This window comes from Artemia sp. Qi Xiang Cuo, chromosome 8 (genome assembly GCF_049724085.1).
Source record: "Artemia sp. Qi Xiang Cuo chromosome 8, ASM4972408v1, whole genome shotgun sequence".
NCBI lineage: Eukaryota > Metazoa > Arthropoda > Branchiopoda > Anostraca > Artemiidae > Artemia > Artemia sp. Qi Xiang Cuo.
The window spans coordinates 27,333,248-27,352,529 of record NC_142801.1 but is presented as its reverse complement, the minus strand read 5'-3'; the positions used below and the strand labels follow the sequence as shown (position 1 = coordinate 27,352,529).

The window sequence follows — 19,282 nt, the reverse complement described above, 5'->3', positions numbered from 1 at the left end:
GGGGGTCCGTTGGTCCTTTGGGAGCTCTATGGGCCTTTGGGGGGCCCGGGGGGGTCCTTTGGGGGTCGGGGGGGGCCTTTGGGGGCGCCGGTGGCCCTTTGGGAACTTGGGGGGCCTTGGTGGCACAGGGTGGGCCTTGGGGTGCCTGGGGGACATTTGGGGACCGGTGGAGGGCCTTTGGGACCCGTTGGTCCTTTGGGAGCTCGATGGGCCTTTGGGGGGGGCCCGGGGAGGGCCTTTGAGGGTCTGAGGAGAGCGTCTGGGGGGCTGGGGCTCTATGGGACCTTGGGAGACCTTTAGGGCCGGTGTAGGGCCTTTGGGACCCCGTTGGTCCTTTGGGAGCTCGATGGTCCTTTGGGGGGCCCGGGGATGGCCTTTGGGGGTATGGGTGGGCCTTTGGGGGCGCCGGTGGCTCTTTGGGAGCCCGGGGGACCATTGAGGACCGGGGGAGGGTCTCTGTGGTCCGGGGGGCCCTTTGGGGGTCCGGGGGCCCTTTGAGGACCAGAGGAGGGCCTTTGAGGGTCTGAGGAGGGCGTTTGGGGGGCTGGGGCTCTTTGGGAGCTTGGGGGACCTTTGAGTACCGGGGGCTTCCTTCGGGGTTGGGGTGGGGGATCGGAACCCTTTGGGGTTGGGGTAGAGGACCTCACAACACTGTTCAAATGGAACTTGTGTATTATAACGACCACAGAGTTTCACCCTCAAATTCTCTTCTAAAACCTTTCTTAAAATCTTCTTTCAAATGGCTCAAACTGTTTCGCCAAAATAATCCCATAAAATGGATAAAACGGTTTCACCCAAATAATCCCTAAACGTAATTTCAGCCAATCCGACTCTCTGATTGGCTGAGAAGGAAACAAGTGATCTAACTGTTTCCTATTCCAGGACACCTTGACATTCACCCCTAGCATGCACTTGTCCAAAAACAACAATAATAAATAAATCCCTCAGGCCTAAAGATTAAAGAAGCCTTAATGTTTCTTAATTCCCTCTTCGTGAATCAATAATTTCCCCGCCGATTATGTAAATCAAGTTCTCAGGTTAGGCTAGCCAAACCACAAGGAAGCCATGTTTGTTTCATCATTCCCCCATCGTGAATCAATAATGTCCCCGAGTGATTATGTAAATCCCAGATTAAAGAAGCCTTAATGTTTCTTAATTCCCCCTGCATGAATCAATAATTTCCCCACCGATTATGTAAATCAAGTTCACAGGTTAGGTTAGCCAAACAACAATGAAGCCATGTTTGTTTCTTAATTCCCCCTTTCGTGAATCAATAATTTCCCCTAGCGATTATGTAAATCTCAGATTAAAGAAGCCTTAATGTTTCTTAATTACCTCTTCGTGAATCAATAATTTCCCCGCCGAGTATGTAAATCAAGTTCACAGGTTAGGTTAGCCAAACAACAATGAAGCCATGTTTGTTTCTTAATTCCCCCTTCGTGAATCAATAATTTCCCCTAGCGATTATGTAAATCCACGGAAATTCACTTCCCCCTCGAGTCCTAGATCAATAACATTGTTCCCGTTAGAATTCAATGCGCAGGTGTAACCGTCGCCCCCCCCCGAGGTATTACACATAGAAACAACAAATAAATCGATCTTGTAAAAAGAGTTCCTTTAGCGATTACGTACTCTTTCTCCCGAGGGACTCTATGACCATATTGTTTCATAATTCCCCACACTCGTGAATCAAAGATTTCCCCTAGCGATTATATAAATCACCCCTCATGTCATTCGCACGTGGCCAAACAACAACAGATCGATTGACCTTGACACACCCCCATTAGACTCGATCGATAATCCTTGAATAAATTATGTCCCGTCATCATTAAACTAAATTGTAGATGGCAGCAGGGGTGGGTGACACGAGTCAATAAGGCCATTCTACTGAGGTTACAGGCCTAAGAAAATTTGTCTTATTTTCAAAAAAGAGGGAAACATCCCTTAAACGTCATACAATTTTAATAAAAATCACACCATCAGATTCAGCGTATCAGAGAACCACACTGTAGAAGTTGCAAGCTCCTATGTGCAAAAATGTGGAATTTTGTATTTCTTATTAGAAGAAAGATCACGGATGCGTTTTTATTTTTATTTTTTTTCCAGGGGTGATCGTGTCGACCCAGTGGTCCTAGAATATCACGGGGGGACTCATTCAAACGGAAATTAAAAAGCTCTAGTACCCTTTTTAAGTGAACAAAAAAATTGAGGGCATATAGGCCCCTTCCCCCGTTCAATTTTCCCAAAGTCACCTGATCAAAATTTTGTAATAGCCATTTTGTTCAGCATGGTCGAAAATTACAATAACTATGTCTTTGAGAATGACTTAATCCCCACAGTCCCCGGTGGAAGGTCTGCAAGTTATGGACTGCTCAATGTTTACATATAGTATTGGTTACTAACGATGGTGAATACTTCTCCGAAACCGCGGTCCCATATACAAAGAGTCGCAAACCTTGAGTTCCTAGTGTTAATTTGTTTTCATCCCAGAGTATCTTGGATGTAATCCAATCATTTGTTATGTTTTATTATTTGCGTAAATAATTGTTCCACCATGTTGTTAGGATCATTTTCGCAAAAAATTGTGCAGCTGAATAGCGTTAATGCTATCCCGTTATTTTCTAAAAAAAAGTCCATTTTAAGTCATTGAAAAAGGGGCTTTTTTCCTTAGGATTAAAAAGAGACTAGCACTTTCAGAGTACACCCCTAGTGGCGCATATGCTACTTACGATGCTGTTAAGGGTAAAAAAGTTAGATATTATTTAACCGAACCCTACATTTTATGTTGAGACTTAAAGTTGTATTTGATAGTTGTGAAACAGATTAGAATTATAGTTCTTAAAGTTCGATTTCTGGGAACAGCTGAAATATGAATGCTCATGTTATCTGCAACTCCATATTACATATTTTGAAAGAAAAGGTCAAGAAACTGACCCAATAATTTTTTTATGCCAAATTTTTTCCTAGATACACTATAGACTGGATTGGCAGAGATGGTCTTGCTGCAGACACTCATGAAGAATATATTCAGGATTTTATTACTCATTTCTACAAGAGCATGATACGGCTGATTGATCGTGCAATGCGAAAAGAAGATTCTAGTCCTCAAGGACAAATTGTCACAGAAATACTTCAACACTTGCATGCTTGCAATAATTCTGTTCGGGTAAATATCCTCTGTATAGCATATTTTTTCATGTATAGCCAAAGTCAAGTACAAAGGAACTTCACTGCACCTAAAAGTTAATGTCACCCCATTTATATGAAAAGTGGACAAATGACCTTTTATGGCTATATTTTCATGCTGAGTCGACCGTTGAATTATATGCATCTACCTAAGAAATGGAAGCCTCCAAGCGGTTCAAGTCGTATTTTGCCATTGACCCCCAATCATTTTTCTCATCGTCGGGGTAAAATTTCCAATTATCGAGCGTCTGTGCTTTAATAACAGACTTCAAGATGCATAGATGGTCTACACTTTTCGAATATTAAATTATTTTACATGTTTAAGTAAGTAAAAAAGTCCCCAAAACAGGAAGGGATGGCATATAGAGAAAAATTGAAAGCAGATAGCCGGGATAGCAGACACGATCTCCTTAGTAAAATAACAAACTAGAGTAAAATAATTGGCATAATTATATAAAAATCTGCAAGTATCCAAAATGGCGATACGATGACCGTCCGAATGAAAATAAAAGACACATTGACTTAGTTTCTAAAACGTAAATAAAAAAAAATAATGGTTAGAAAATAATAAATGAGATATAAAGTGAAATAGAACAAATAGTAGAATAAAATAATTTTAAAAACTAAATATTTTTACCATTTATGTAAAATGGTAATAGGGGATGAATTTGCTAATAGAGGACAAACCTTGCCAATAGAGGACAAACTTGGCCTTCATTAAAATTATAAATTGCCCAATTTTTTTTTCAAATTAGCTCAATAAAAGTAAATTTTGCACAAATAATGGACACATTAACTTCACTAACGGTGAAAACAGGAAATATTCTATCTGGGTACTACCCTCGGATTTGGACAAAAATTGCTGCTCATTGTTTTATTTTATTCTGGGAAAAAAGAAGACCCTTGGTTCCATCTTAGGTATATTCATACCTGGAAGCTGGATTTTTTCTTTTTCTTTTAGTTGTTACACAAATATTTAGACAAAAATCTTCACGAAAAGTTTTAATGGGCAGTGCTGCCACGATGAGTCGGGAAACAAAACAAAAACAAACAGAAACTAATTCCATAAATTTGAATATGCTTGTCGTCTGTAAAAATCAAAAAATTAACAGTTTTTTGACCCCTTAATATGTTATTTTCTGTTTACGCCATTGGTGTAAACTGGGCGAACTGGGCGAATACCTTCTAAGTAAGCTCTTATCTTTTGATAAATGCTTTTATGACGCTGAATATGCGTCAAATCTTGATTTTCGTCATGGAATTTATGCTATTTATCTAATTTAATATCTGTGCGTTACATATTAAACATAAGAGTATTAAAAGTGATACTTTCAGAAACCAAATAAAACAAGCATTCTAATGATTTGTGAATTTAGTTTGAAACACTAGATTGATAAAAATAAAAAAGACAATTGGCCTTTCCAAAATGTTCTTTAGATATGGTAATTAACTATAAATCTGAATTGTTAAGCTCGAATGGTCTTAAGAATAAACATATAAATACATAGCTTAAATTTTTTAACTCATCACAAATCTATGTATTACTTTTCAATTCTTATTTGATAACAAGATATTAGAGTATATTAAACTATTAAAATATTAGTGCTATATTAAACTAGTGAGACAAGATGACCGGTTGCTTGTATTGTTCACCAGTCAGCTTTTGCTTCTTCAGAGACATTAAATAGCACTGTTAATTTTTTTGCTGTTACTTTTTACAGTTACTTTTCATTGACTTTGTTTTGAAATGTTTCTTCAGTCCTCGTCCTGGAGAATCCTAAATTTAAAGATGTAGACAAACCATAGTATATAAATAATAGACAGTATGATCTTTCCCTATCTCAACTATTATAAATGCCCGGACCAAGATGAAGTTCTCCGGAGAACATTTAGACAACTATAAGCATAAGCGAAATTCAATTTTTTCACAGGTAGACAAGTCAGATTTCTCTTGAACGTGAAACCTGACTTCACCGTTGTATCACTAAATTTTAAAGAATTTAATTTTAAATTAATTTAAATATTTTAGAAATTGTGCCGTAAAAGGTCTAAGATTATACAGACTGAGCAGTAAGAAATGCATTTTATTTATTTTCTGGTAAACAAACTGGAAGAATATTCTATAACAGGAGCTTTTCTAGCGTAAAGCCCCGTAAAATTTTGGATCTGCCACCAAATGTGTGATGTCCTTTAATTTTATGAAAACTCACTAAAAATTTTACGAAAAACACATCTTAACAGACGTTTGGTATTTTCTTGGTTAAGGCTATTGTGGCAACTTTTACCACAGCAACCAATAATTAGAACCCAAGTCCTAAAATTGGTCTCAATCAGGAACCCTTATTACTATCTAAATTCACTAAGTGCAAAGATTTTCAAACAGGGGTGTTTATTCTTTACAGTTCAGGAAAGGTCTGAGAATTTCATACAAGAACATTCATAAACAACAAAACTAGCTCTTATCTCGGTTCTCCGCCAAAACAGGTAATTAGCCTTTTTCAAGTCACACATGAACTACAATTTGAGAAAATAAATATCCCGACATGAAAATAACAAAAAGAAAATAAAAATGATAAACCATCACGGCTATCTCACCAATTATTAGAAGAAAAACAAAGATTCTATTTCCAATTTCGAATGACATCTCTATGGCCCGAAAAAGAGCATAAATGAGGAAAAATTAAATGAAAATTGAATGAAATTAAAATTAAAAGGAAAATAAAATAAAATGGAAATTAAAGGGAACATTTTTCCTTACCAATAAAAGAAAAATAACAAGAAAAAGTTTTGACGCTCCATGGCGCAATATTACTATCTAAAACCACAGACTATTGTTAAACCTAATAGATAATCTCTGCTAAAACTGTTAGGTTGCCCCTTTGTGGTAAAAAATCTTGCGGCAAATTTCAAATACTCCCGCCACTTGGTTTCCCTGTTGCAGTATTGATTAGAAGTTAGAACTAGAAATTTCCTTATTTTCTCAAATTTAATCAACCCCTGCCCCCTTGTTAGAATAAGCCAATCAGTTAAGTCATACCTGTGAGATGGGACAGTTGCAAACCACTTCGCAGGCTCACCAAGTTTCTTTCTGCTTTCGCAATTACGAATAATACAAATTCGCACCATTTTTTAGTGACTGACAAATACATACTGACCCGCTAATGTCAGAGTAAATGGGAGGAGCTGTTTGTACGCTCCGAGAATGAAGTGCCAAAAATCGTCAGCCTTGATCTTACTGTTACATTGTTACATACCAAAGTAGACAACATTGCTTTCAAATATATAAAACAATGCCGCTCCGCTGTCTTACCCGCCGTCATGATCTCTGACTAGGGTTCAGTCAAAAACTAGCCGTCAGCTCGTCAGTTCTTCTTTTATGTTGTTGTGAATCCTTAGTCAAACAATGAGTAAAAATTGACAACAATCCTTGGACTTTTTTGTGGTGAAAATCCAAATGCAAAATGAAGAAACTTCAGTGCAAGAAACTGGCAATAATGTCAGTGTTCAAAGTGTCGGGTTACTGCACATATTATCCCTTACCTGTGACAATCTTTCAGAAACAAGCAGAACAATAAATGACCCAGGTCAACATGAAAGAGTGGTCTGCATTCCCAAACCTGCTGCAGGTTCCAGTAGCAGTCGACAATCTCTCTCAGGTATCTCTGCGACGCGTCCCAGCCAACCAGCTCAACCTATTCTTAAGAGATATCCGGCTTCCAGTTCCAACGAAAGGAAATTCAATGCGCATTCCTATAAGACTTACGAACGGATTGAATACTCATAAAACTTGAATTCTGTTTTTTTTTCCCTTGCTTCCATTTATCTAGTGGGGCTCTAAAGATTGGGGAAACTGTTGGGAAAAGGGCTTTCATCGAGACAGAATTCTGTAAGTGGAAAGACAGTCTGGTCTATTGAAGCAACATGATGGTAGTAAAAGACATAGGAATGGTGTGTCAGCATGGATAGAATTTAAGATAATCAATACTGATACTTTTAGATGTTTAGCAAATGGCTTAAGTCGGTCCAGATATCAAGAGGCTCAAGAAAATAAAGATCATGTGAAGTACAATTTTCGCGCTATTTCCTTTCTTGGCCACCAGGGTCTTCATTTGAGGGGTCATGATGAATCAGAAACATCCGCAAACCGGGGTAATTTTGTTGAACTGATCAAGGAAATATTAAAAGTTAATGAGAAGCTGAAAGCCGAGTTACAGCGTCGATTTGGTCACTATAGCAGTCATCAGTACCAAAACTCTGGAGTTACACTGATAGGAAACACCCTACAGCAAGACATTATCTCAGAAGTAAAGTCAGGTAATTACTGCGATGTTCTTGCTGACGAGACCCAAGATGCTTCTAGAAAAGAACAAATAGCGATCCTACCTAGGTACATATCAAATGCAAAAGTAGTGGAGCGACTAATCAGCTGTTATCGCATGCAAATAATAGACGCCGAAAGCTTATCTACCTCTATTTCTAAAACTGTAGAAAAGTTTTTGTAGATTTGATGTTTAGTATTGTCCAATGTTATGACCGCGTGTTTATTATGAGTAGGATATCCAACGGAGTTCAAGCCAAGCTTAAGGAAAAGGTGCCTCATGCACGTTTTTTTTTTACACTGTCACGCCCACAGATTTGGTTTTGACTGATTGCCTAAAAACATCAACGAAGTTTCTGAATTTTACTCTTTGTTGCAAAGACCTTACATATTTATATTATGAAGCAACACTTGAAATGAACTATTTGTGGAATCCCTGTACATTAGTGGGCAAAAAGTCTTGGAGTTTGAGAAGACCGTCCAAACTCGCTGGTTTTACGCATGACGCTCTATTTCAAAGGTGAAGTCCAGGTTTAATTGTGTTGGTTCTGTGGTAGCCACTGTCTCTGATAGTTCTGACAGTGAGGCAGCTTGTGAAGCAAAATGACTACTGGAAGAGATCAACTTGGCCTCTTTTGTCTCAACTTTGCATATAATGTAAAAGTGTTAATCGAGTAGGGCTTAAGACCCCTATGCCTTCCCAATGCCAGAACATAATTTACGCTTTACTGAAAAAATACAAATGAATGTGCGTTGTCAGTTTAATATACATATGCCGATATTCATTCCTTAAAATATTAATAATATTTGATTTATTAAAGAAATAAAAGGGAAAACATTTAAAAAAATTTCAGTAAAGTGCAAGTCATGTTCTGGCCTTGGGAAGGCAAAAGGGTTGTGGGCTCTAATCATGTTAATTTCTACTCGTTTTGAGTTTGACTCGGTAATTTATTGTAATTTCTGTTCGTAATGGGTTTCATTTATTTTTCGATGCAGATATGTAGTAATTTTACGCTTGGTAGATTATTTGATTTTAATTTTGCTTATTTTTGGTTTAATGGAGTTCTTTTTTTTTCAGGAGCATAATTTTATTTAAACATAATTTACAAAAAACAAACGCCAAGGAACTTTTCGGTTCGTTAGGCAAACTCCAACTTCCAACACATAATTCAATATAAATAAACAAAAACAAAACAATATCCCCCGCCGACGGGCTAACAAAACAACACAACCAAAAATTCCATTATGGCGCTACTAAAAAAAACAAAAAAACAAAAAAAAATCAAACAAATTGATAAATCTTATTGCAAAAATCCCTCAGTTTTCTCCGGAAGCCACTTGGGTCATATTCACGCACAACCCCAATTGGTAAATGACTCCAGGAGCTCGGCAGGAGCTCGGCCGAGCAGAGAACTGTGACCGGGCTGTTTCACACTGCGGCCGCCGAAATGCATCTGCATTTCTTGTATTATAATTGTGAAGATCCACATCAGTTATAAACATGCCATTAAAACATTTTGAGGTAAGGTTATTAATAATATCAAACATTAACATAGATCGATAAAAAAGGAATATACCTGCTAGAAGAAGAAAATTCAGTTTCAAATGCACATTTCTCACTGAATTTCTCGGTCCATAATTTGCTAAAATTCTAATGGCAGAATTCTGTGAAGCTCTAAATCGTTTCAGATGGGACTGAAAAGTTGAAGACCATACCGAACAACAATATAATAGATAACAATGGATAAGTGAAAAATACAAAAGTCTAAGGACAATTTTCGGACAAATGTGCTTCAATTTCATAATAATTCCAACATTACGGGCAATTTTAGATGTTATACAATTTATATGATCTGAAAAACTAAGCGTCTCATCTACAATTAAATAAAAAAAAAACAAGTTTTTTTTAACTAAAAGTAAGGAACGACGTTAAAACTTAAAACGAACAGAAATTATTCCGTATATGAAAGGGGATGTCCCCTCCTCAAAGCCTCGCTCTTTACGCTAAAGTTTTTTTTATTGTTTAAAAAAATAGAGTTGTGAGAAAGTCGAACTTTGGCGCAAAGAGTGAGGCGTTGAGGAGGGGACAGCCCCTTTCATATACGGAATAATTTCTGTTCGTTTGAAGTTTTAACGTCGTTCCTTACTTTCAGTTAAAAAAAAACTTAGTTTTTTATTTGAATTTTGAACGTTTTTGAATTAGTGCAGGTTTTGATTTTGGCTCACCGTACATGAATAATTAAAACAAGATTGGCATATTAATTTTACTTTTATTTGGTTAAATGGCTCAAAACTTGTTTAATTTTATTTACGAACGTTTTTATTTATAATAAATATACGTAACAGTAGAGATGACCCTATTGATCCCGTACGAACCACGTGGTTTATGGTTTTTGTCAGTGAGAATTTGAAAAACAGGAATTTTGTCACATTTATGGATGGTTTTATGAATTTTGTCAGTGAGAATGAAAAAACAGGAACTTTGTCACATTTATGTCTGTTTTTATGGATGGTTATGTGTGTTGGTCAATTTATTTGATGGTTTTATGGATTTTGTCAGTGAGGATGGAAAAACAGGAACTTTGTCACTTTCATGGACTATAGAGTCATTAGGGAGAACACGTGGTTAATGGGGTCAATGTTATTGTTGTTGTTTTGGGCACGCGATAGAGTCATTAGAGAGAACACGTGGTTAATGGGATCAATGTTGTTGTTGTTGTTTTGGGCACGCGATAGAGTCATAAGGGGGGACACGTGGTTAATGGGGTCAATGTTGTTGTTGTTGTTTTGGGCACGCGATAGAGTTATTAGGAAGAACACGTGGTTAATGGGGTCAATGTTACTGTTATTGTTTTGGGCACGCTCGAGCCAAATGTTATGAGTTTCCAGGGAACACCTGTGCTGTCAGTCATTAATCAAATTGTTTCCAGGGAATGTCTGACAGATGACGTCAAGTTAATTAATGTCTTTGATGCATTTCCAAAGAGAATTGTCTCCGGGACAAAGTTTAGATCACACCTGACAGATGAAGTCATGATTGATTGATTGACACGAAAGGGGAATTAATTTGTTGTTCTAAAGAGAATTGATTCACGAAAGGAGAATTAATTTGGAGTTCTAACAAGAGAATCGTTTCCGAGGCAAAGTTTAGATCTTAGCGATGAATTGTTTTAGTGCGGGAATCAGGTTTCCAAATAATTTAAATGTGCCAGCGCAGAGATGCCAAACAAAAGGAACACGCTGAATTACGCCTAGGGATTATTTGAGCGAAACCCTTTTAGCCATTTCATGGAATTATTTTGACGATACAGTTAGAGACATTATAAAAGATAATTTTGAAGATGATTTTAGAAGAGAATTTAATGGTGAAACTCTGTGGTCGTTATAATACACAAGTTCCATTTGAACAGTGTTGTGAGATCCTCTACCACAACCCCAAAGGGCTCCGATCCCCCTACCCCAACCCCAAAGGGTTCCGATCCCACTACCCCAACCCCAAAGTTCCACCGGGCTCCCAAAGGACCAATCGGCCCACAAGTGCCCCCCCCATCCCCAAACACCCTCCCCAGGTTTCCAAAGGCCCTCCCTCGGTCCCCAAAGGTCCCCGGGCTCCCAAAAGACCAATCGGTGCTCAAGGGCCCCCTCAGACCCCCAAACGCCCTCCCTGGGCCCCAAAGGCCCTCCCCCGGTCCCCAAACGTCCCCTGGGCTCCCAAAAGACCAATCGGCCCTCAAGTGCCACCCAGACCCCTAAACACCCTCCCCAGGCTCCCAAAGGCCCTCCTCGGTCCCCAAAGGTCCCCACGGGCCCCCAAAAGACCAATCGGTGCTCAAGGGCCCCCGGATCCCCAAAAGACCTCCCCGCCGCCCCCCCCCCAAAGAGTCCCCATCTCCATTTTTTTAATACTTTTTTATGGCTTTATTATATCTTTTCTGAACAAGTTCCTTTCATAATGTCATTCCTAAACCCATTTTCCAACCTCAAAGAGTCCCCTCCCCATTTCGTAAATACTTTCTTGAATTTTTTTAACATGTTTTTTTTTTAACTTTTTTACGGATCTTAAAATGACATGAACACAAAAAAAACTCGTACACACACACGCACAAAAACTTACACACACACAAAACTTACACACACACACGAAAACTTACACACACACACGCCAAAACTTACACACACACAAAAACTTACACACACACACACACAAACTTACAAACACAAAAACTTACACACACACGCAAACTTACTCACACAAACAAAAAACTTACACCCACACAAAATCTTACACACACAAAAACTTACACACACACACACACAAAAAAAAAACTTACACCCACATGCAAAAACTTACCTTCACACAAAAACTTACATGAACACAAAAACTTACAAACACACAAAAACTTACACACACCCTCACAAAAACTAACGCACACACACAAAAAAACTTACACACACACACCAAAACTTACACACACACACACAAAAACTTACACACACACGCCAAAACTTACACACACAAAAACTTACACACACACACACACACACAAAAACTTACACACACACACAATACTTACACCCACACGCAAAAACTTACATACACACAAAAAATTACATGCACACAAAAACTTACACACACACAAAAACTTACACACACACAGACACAAAAACTTACACACACGCACAAAAACTTACACACACACACACAAAAACTTACACACACACGCGAAAACTTACACACACACACGAAAACTTACACACACATGCCAAAACTTACACACACACAAAAACTTACACACGCACACACACACACACACACAAAAACTTACACATGCACACGAAAACTTACATGCACACAAAAACTTACATACACACGCAAAAACTTACATGCACACAAAAACTTACATACACACAAAAACTTACACACACACACCCAAAAACTTACACACACACATAAAAACTTACACACACACACACACAAAAACTTACACACACGCACAAAAACTTACACACACACACACACAAAAACTTACACACACACACGAAAACTTACACACACGAAAACTTACACACACGCACCAAAACTTACACACACACAAAAACTTACACACACACACACACACACACACACACACAAAACTTACACATGCACACTAAAACTAACATGCACACAAAAACTTAAATTCACACAAAAACTTACATGCACACAAAAACTTACACACACACAAAAACTCACACACACACACACACACTAAAACTCAAACACACACGCCAAAACTTACACACACACAAAAACTTACACACACACACACACACACAAAAACTTACACATGAACACAAAAACTTACACACGCACAAAAACTTACACACACACACACACAAAACTTACACACACACACACACGAAAACTTACACACACACGCCAAAACTTACACACACAAAAACTTACTCACACACACACACAAAAACTTACACACACACACACAAAAAAACTTACACAAAAAAAAACTTACAAACACACAAAAACTTACACACACACACACAAACAAACTTACACACACACACACAAAAAAAACTTACACACACAAAAACTTACACACACACACACACAAAAACTTACACACACACAAAAAAAACTTACACACACAAAATCTTACACACACAAAAACTTACACACACACACACAAAAACTTACAACCACACGCAAAAACTTACATGCACACAAAAACTAACATTCACACAAAAACTTACACACACACACAGAAAACTTACACACACACACTAAAACTTAAACAAACACGACAAAACTTAAACACACACAAAAACTTACACACACACACACACACACACAAACAAAACTTACACATGCAAACACGAAAACTTACATGCACACAAAAACTTACATGCACACAAAAACTTACATGCGCACAAAAACTTACACACGCACAAAAACTTACACACACACACACACACGAAAACTCACACACACACGCCAAAACTTACACACACACAAAAACTTACACACACACACACACACACAAAAACTTACACATGAACACAAAAACTTACACACGCACAAAAACTTACACACACACACACACACACAGAACTTACACACACACACACACTAAAATTTACACACACACACGTCAAAACTTACACACACAAAAACTTACACACACACACACACAAACTTATACAAACACAAAAAAAAAAAACTAACACACACAAAAACTTACACACACACACACACAAACTTACACACACACACACACACACTTACACACACACACACAAAAAAAACTTACACAAACAAAAACTTACACACACACACACACAAACTTACACACACACACAAAAAACAAACACACACAAAAACATACACACACAAACAATTACACACACACACAAAAACTTACACCCACACACAAAAACTTACATGCACACAAAATATAACAATCACACAAAAACTTACACACACACGAAAACTTACACACACTCACAAAAACTTACACACACACACACAAAAACTTACACACACACACACGAAAACTTACACACACACACGCCAAAACTTACACACACACAAAAACTTACACACACACACACACACACAAAACTTACACCCACACGCAAAAACTTACACACACACACAAAAACTACACACACACACACGAAAACATACACACACACAAAAACTTACACACACGCACAAAAACTTACACACACACACAAAAACTTACACACACACACACGAAAACTTACGCACACACACTAAAACTTACACACACACACACACGCCAAAACTTACACACACACAAAAACTTACACACACACACCCACACAAAACTTACACATGCACACGAAAACTTACATGCACATAAAAACTTACATGCACACAAAAACTTACACACACGCACAAAACTTACACGCACACACAAACACACACACACACGACACACACACACACACACACACACAAAAACTTACACACACACAAAAACTTACACACACACACACACACACACACACACACACAAACACACACAAAAAAACAAAAAAACACAAAAACAAAAAAACACACACACACACAAACACAAACACAAACAAACACACACACACACACACACACACACACACACACACACACACACACACACACACACACACACACACACACACACACACACACACACACACACACAACACACACACACACACACACACACACACACACACACACACACACACACACACACACACACACACACACACACACACACACACACACACACACACACACACACACACACCTTAGAAGTTAGGTTTCTCCACGTGTAAGTTAGGTTAGATTAGGTTAGCTTATCATGAGTGCTCATGATAAACTAACCTAATCTAACCTAACTTACACGTGGAGTGTAAGTACAGTAACTTACAGTGTGTGGAGTGTAACTTACAGTGTTTTTTCCGACGAAAATAAGCAAAATACGATGAAATTACGTTCCCATGGTTCTTACTCATATCCTTAAATGAGGGCGGGCAAGGATTGGAAAGAAAAAGGAATTTTCAGTGAAAAACTCAAAGATATAGCTCTGAATATAGCTCTTCAGTGTTTTTTTCTACGAAAATACGGAAAATACGACGAAATTACGTTCCCATGGTTCTAATTCATATCCTTTAATTAAGGAGGTCAAGGCTTGGCAAGAAAAAGGAATTTTCAGTGAAAAACTCACAAATATAGCTCTTAATATGGCTTTTCAGTGTTTTTCCGACGAAAATAAGCAAAATACGATGAAATTACATTCCCATGGTTCTAATTCGTATCCTTTAATTTGGGTGGACAAGACTTGGCAAGAAAAAAGGAATTTTCATTGAAAAACTCACAAATATAGCTCTTAATATGGCTTTTCAGTGTTTTTTCCAACGAAAATAAGCAAAATACGACAAAATTACGTTCCCATGGTTCTAATTCATATCCTTTAATTAGGGAGTTCAAGGCTTTGCAAGAAAAAAGGAATTGCAACCAATCACATGTCGAGGCTTAACATTCTCAAGGTTTTAGCTTTTGACAGATAACTTTAAACCTAAGGAAATTTATGTATTTGGAATCAGCGTATAAAGCCAATCATTTTCCTGTATCTATAATTACTAAAATTCTGTTTTTAGTTATGGTTACTTTCGGACCAATTGCACTTTACTTTCACCTTGTTTCCCAAAAACTGTTTAAAATTAGGGTTTTTTTTAGGTGTTTTCGTTTTTGCTTTATTGTTTGACTTGATAGGAATTCTGCAACAGGATGGTCGTTGAAATTTCTTAATGACTAAAGATTTTTTTAAAAAGAAATGACTGAAAAGTTTTTTGGGGGGAGATGGGTTGATTGGTAGAAGGATCTATTAGGATAGTTATAGTGGAGGCCGAGTTGCTAGTGAAAAAGCCGTATGGATGAGTTGAAATAAAAAATATTAAAAAGAAATGGCTGAAAAGTGTTTTGGGGGAGATGGGTTGATTGGCAGAAGGATTTATTGCTTAAACATAACTGTGCATAAACATCGTAATTTTTTGTCTAATTGTGTGTGTAAGTTTTTGTGTGCATGTAAGTTCTCATGTACATGTGTAAGTTTTTTTGTGTTTGTTTTTGGATGTCCGTGTGAGATCGTTAGTTAAATTTAGGGTTAGGTATTTTGTGTGTTTGTGTGTTATTTAGATATATGGTTTTTTTTTTTTTTTGTGTTTGTTTGTGTGTGTGTTTGTTTGTGTGTGTGTGTGTGTGTTTGTGTGTGTGTGTGTGTGTGTGTGTGTGTGTGTGTGTGTGTGTGTGTGTGTGTGTGTGTGTGTGTGTGTTTGTATGTGTATTTCAGTGTTTGTGTGTGTAAGTTTTTGCGTGTGTGTGTGAGTTTTCGTGTGTGTGTGTGTAAGTTTTGTGTGTGTGTGTAAGTTTTTGTGCGTGTGTGTAAGTTTTTGTGTGCATGTAAGTTTTTATGTGCATGTAAGTTTTCGTGTGCTTGTGTATGTTTTTGTGTGTGTGTGTGTAAGTTTTTGTGTGTGTGTGTAAGTTTTTGTGCGTGTGTGTAAGTTTTAGTGTGTGTGCGTAAGTTTTCGTGTGTGTGTGTGTAAGTTTTTGTGTGTGTGTGTAAGTTTTTGTGCGTGTGTTTAAGTTTTTGTGTGTGAGTCTGTTTTCGTGTGTGTGTGTGTAAGTTTTTGTGTGTGTGTGTAAGTTTTTGTGTGTGTGTGTAAGTTTTGTGTGTGTATGTGTGTGTAAGTTTTTGTGTGTGTGTAAGTTTTGGCGTGTGTGTGTAAGTTTTCGTGTGTGTGTGTGTGTGTAAGTTTTTTGTGTGTGTTTGTAAGTTTTTGTGAGTTTGTTTAAGTTTTTATGTGTGTGTTAGTTTTTGTGTGAATGTAAGTTTTTGTGTGCATGTAAGTTTTTGTGTGTGTGTGTAAGTTTTTGTGTGTGTGTGTAAGTTTGTGTGTGTGTTAGTTTTTGTGTGTGTAAGTTTTTTGTGTGTGTGTGTAAGTTTGTTTGTGTGTGTGTGTGTGTTTTATTTTGTGTGGGTTTAAGTTTTTTTTGTGTGTGTGTGTGTAAGTTTGTGTGTGTGTGTGTGTGTGTGTAAGTTTGTGTGTGTGTGTGTGTGTAAGTTTTTGTGTGTGTAAGTTTTTTGTGTGTGTGTGTGTGTAATTTTGTGTGTGTGTGTGTCTAAGTTTTTGTGTGTGTAAGTTTTTTAGTGTGTGTGTAAGTTTTCGTGTGTGTGTGTGTGTGTAAGTTTTGTGTGTGTGTAAGTTTTTGTGCGTGTGTAAGTTTTTGTGTTCATGTGTAAGTTTGTGTTTGTGTGTGTTTGTGTTTGTGTGTGTGTGTGTGTAAGTTTTTGTGTGTGTGTGTGTGTGTGTTTAAGTTTTTGTGAGTGTGTGTAAGTTTTTGTGTGTGTGTGTGTGTGTAAGTTTTTGTGTGTGTGTAAGTTTGTGTATGCATGTAATTTTTTGTGTGCATGTAAGTTTCTGCGTGTGGGTCTAAGTTTTGTGTGTGTGTGTAATTTTTTGTGTGTGTGTGTGTGTGTAATTTTTTGTGTGTGTTTAAGTTTTGGCGTGTATGTGTAAGTTTTCGTGTGTGTGTGTGTAATTTTTAGTGTGTGTGTGTAAGTTTTTGTGTGTGTGTGTGTAAGTTTTTGTGCGTGTGTGTAAGTTTTTGTGTGTGTGTAAGTTTTTGTGTGCATGTATGTTTTTTCATGTGTGTGTAAGTTTTGTGTGTGTGTGTGTGTGTGTGTGTAAGTTTTTGTGTGTGTAAGCTTTTGTGTGGGTGTAATTTTTTTGTGTGTGTGAGTAAGTTTGTGTGTGTGTGTAAGTTTTTGTGTGTGTAAGTTTGTGTGTGTGTGTGTGTAAGTTTTTGTGTGTGTAAGTTTTGGCGTGTGTGTGTGTAAGTTTTCGTGTGTGTGTGTAAGTTTTATGTGTGTGTGTAAGTTTTTGTGCGTGTGTGTGTACGAGTTTTTTTTGTGTTCATGTCATTTTAAGATCCGTAAAAAAGTTAAAAAAAAACTATGTTAAAAAAATTCAAGAAAGTATTTACGAAATGGGGAGGGGACTCTTTGAGGTTGGAAAATGGGTTTAGGAATGACATTATGAAAGGAACTTGTTCAGAAAAGATATAATAAAGCCATAAAAAAGTATTAAAAAAATGGAGATGGGGACTCTTTGGGGGGGGGGGGCCGGGGAGGTCTTTTGGGGATCCGGGGGCCCTTGAGCACCGATTGGTCTTTTGGGGGCCCGTGGGGACCTTTGGGGACCGAGGGAGGGCCTTTAGGAGCCTGGGGAGGGTGTTTAGGGGTCTGGGCGGCACTTGAGGGCCGATTGGTCTTTTGGGAGCCCAGGGGACCTTTGGGGACCGGGGGAGGGCCTTTGGGGCCCAGGGAGGGCGTTTGGGGGTCTGAGGGGGCCCTTGAGCACCGATTGGTCTTTTGGGTGCCCGGGGACCTTTGGGGACCGCGGGAGGGCCTTTGGAAGCCTGGGGAGGGTGTTTAGGGGTCTGGGCGGCACTTGAGGGCCGATTGGTCCTTTGGGAGCCCGGTGGAACTTTGGGGTTGGGGTAGAGGGATCGGAACCCTTTGGGGTTGGGGTAGGGGGATCGGAGCCCTTTGGGGTTGTGGTAGAGGATCTCACAACACTGTTCAAATGGAACTTGTGTATTATAACGACCACAGAGTTTCACCATTAAATTCTCTTCTAAAATCTCTTCAAAATTCATATTTTATAATGTCTCTAACTGTTTCGTCGAAATAATTCCATGAAATGGCTAAAAGGGTTTCGCCCAAATAATCCCTAAACGTAATTCAGCGTGTTCCTTTTGTTTGGCATCCCTGCGCTGGCACATTTCAATTATTTGGAAACCTGATTCCCGCGCTAAAACAATTCATCGCTAAGATCTAAACTTTGCATCGGAAACGATTCTCTTGTTAGAACTCCAAATTAATTCTCCTTTCGTGAATCAATTCTCTTTAGAACAACAAATTAATTCCCCTTTCGTGTCAATCAATCAATCATGACATCATCTGTCACGTGTGATCTAAACTTTGTCCCGGAGACAATTCTCTTTGGAAATGCATCAAAGACATTAATTAACTTGACGTCATCTGTCAGACATTCCCTGGAAACAATTTGATTAATGACTGACAGCACAGGTGTTCCCCGGAAACTCATAACATTTGGCTCGAGCGTGCCCAAAACAACAACAACAACATTGACCCCATTAACCTCATGTTCTCCCTTATGACTCTATCGCGTGCTCAAAACAACAAT

The 19,282-nt window shown here is 38.2% G+C and overlaps 1 protein-coding gene across 1 annotated transcript in view; it reads left to right on the top strand.

The window, feature by feature from the left end:
* LOC148949293 (NACHT and WD repeat domain-containing protein 2) overlaps positions 1 to 19,282 on the top strand; it is a 293,776-nt gene that overhangs the window by 103,286 nt on the left and 171,208 nt on the right. Inside the window, exon 7 of the mRNA XM_089092914.1 lies at positions 2,968 to 3,166. Within this exon, the coding sequence (XP_088949040.1) occupies positions 2,968 to 3,166 (199 nt within the window). The remainder of the gene's footprint in view (positions 1 to 2,967; positions 3,167 to 19,282) is intronic.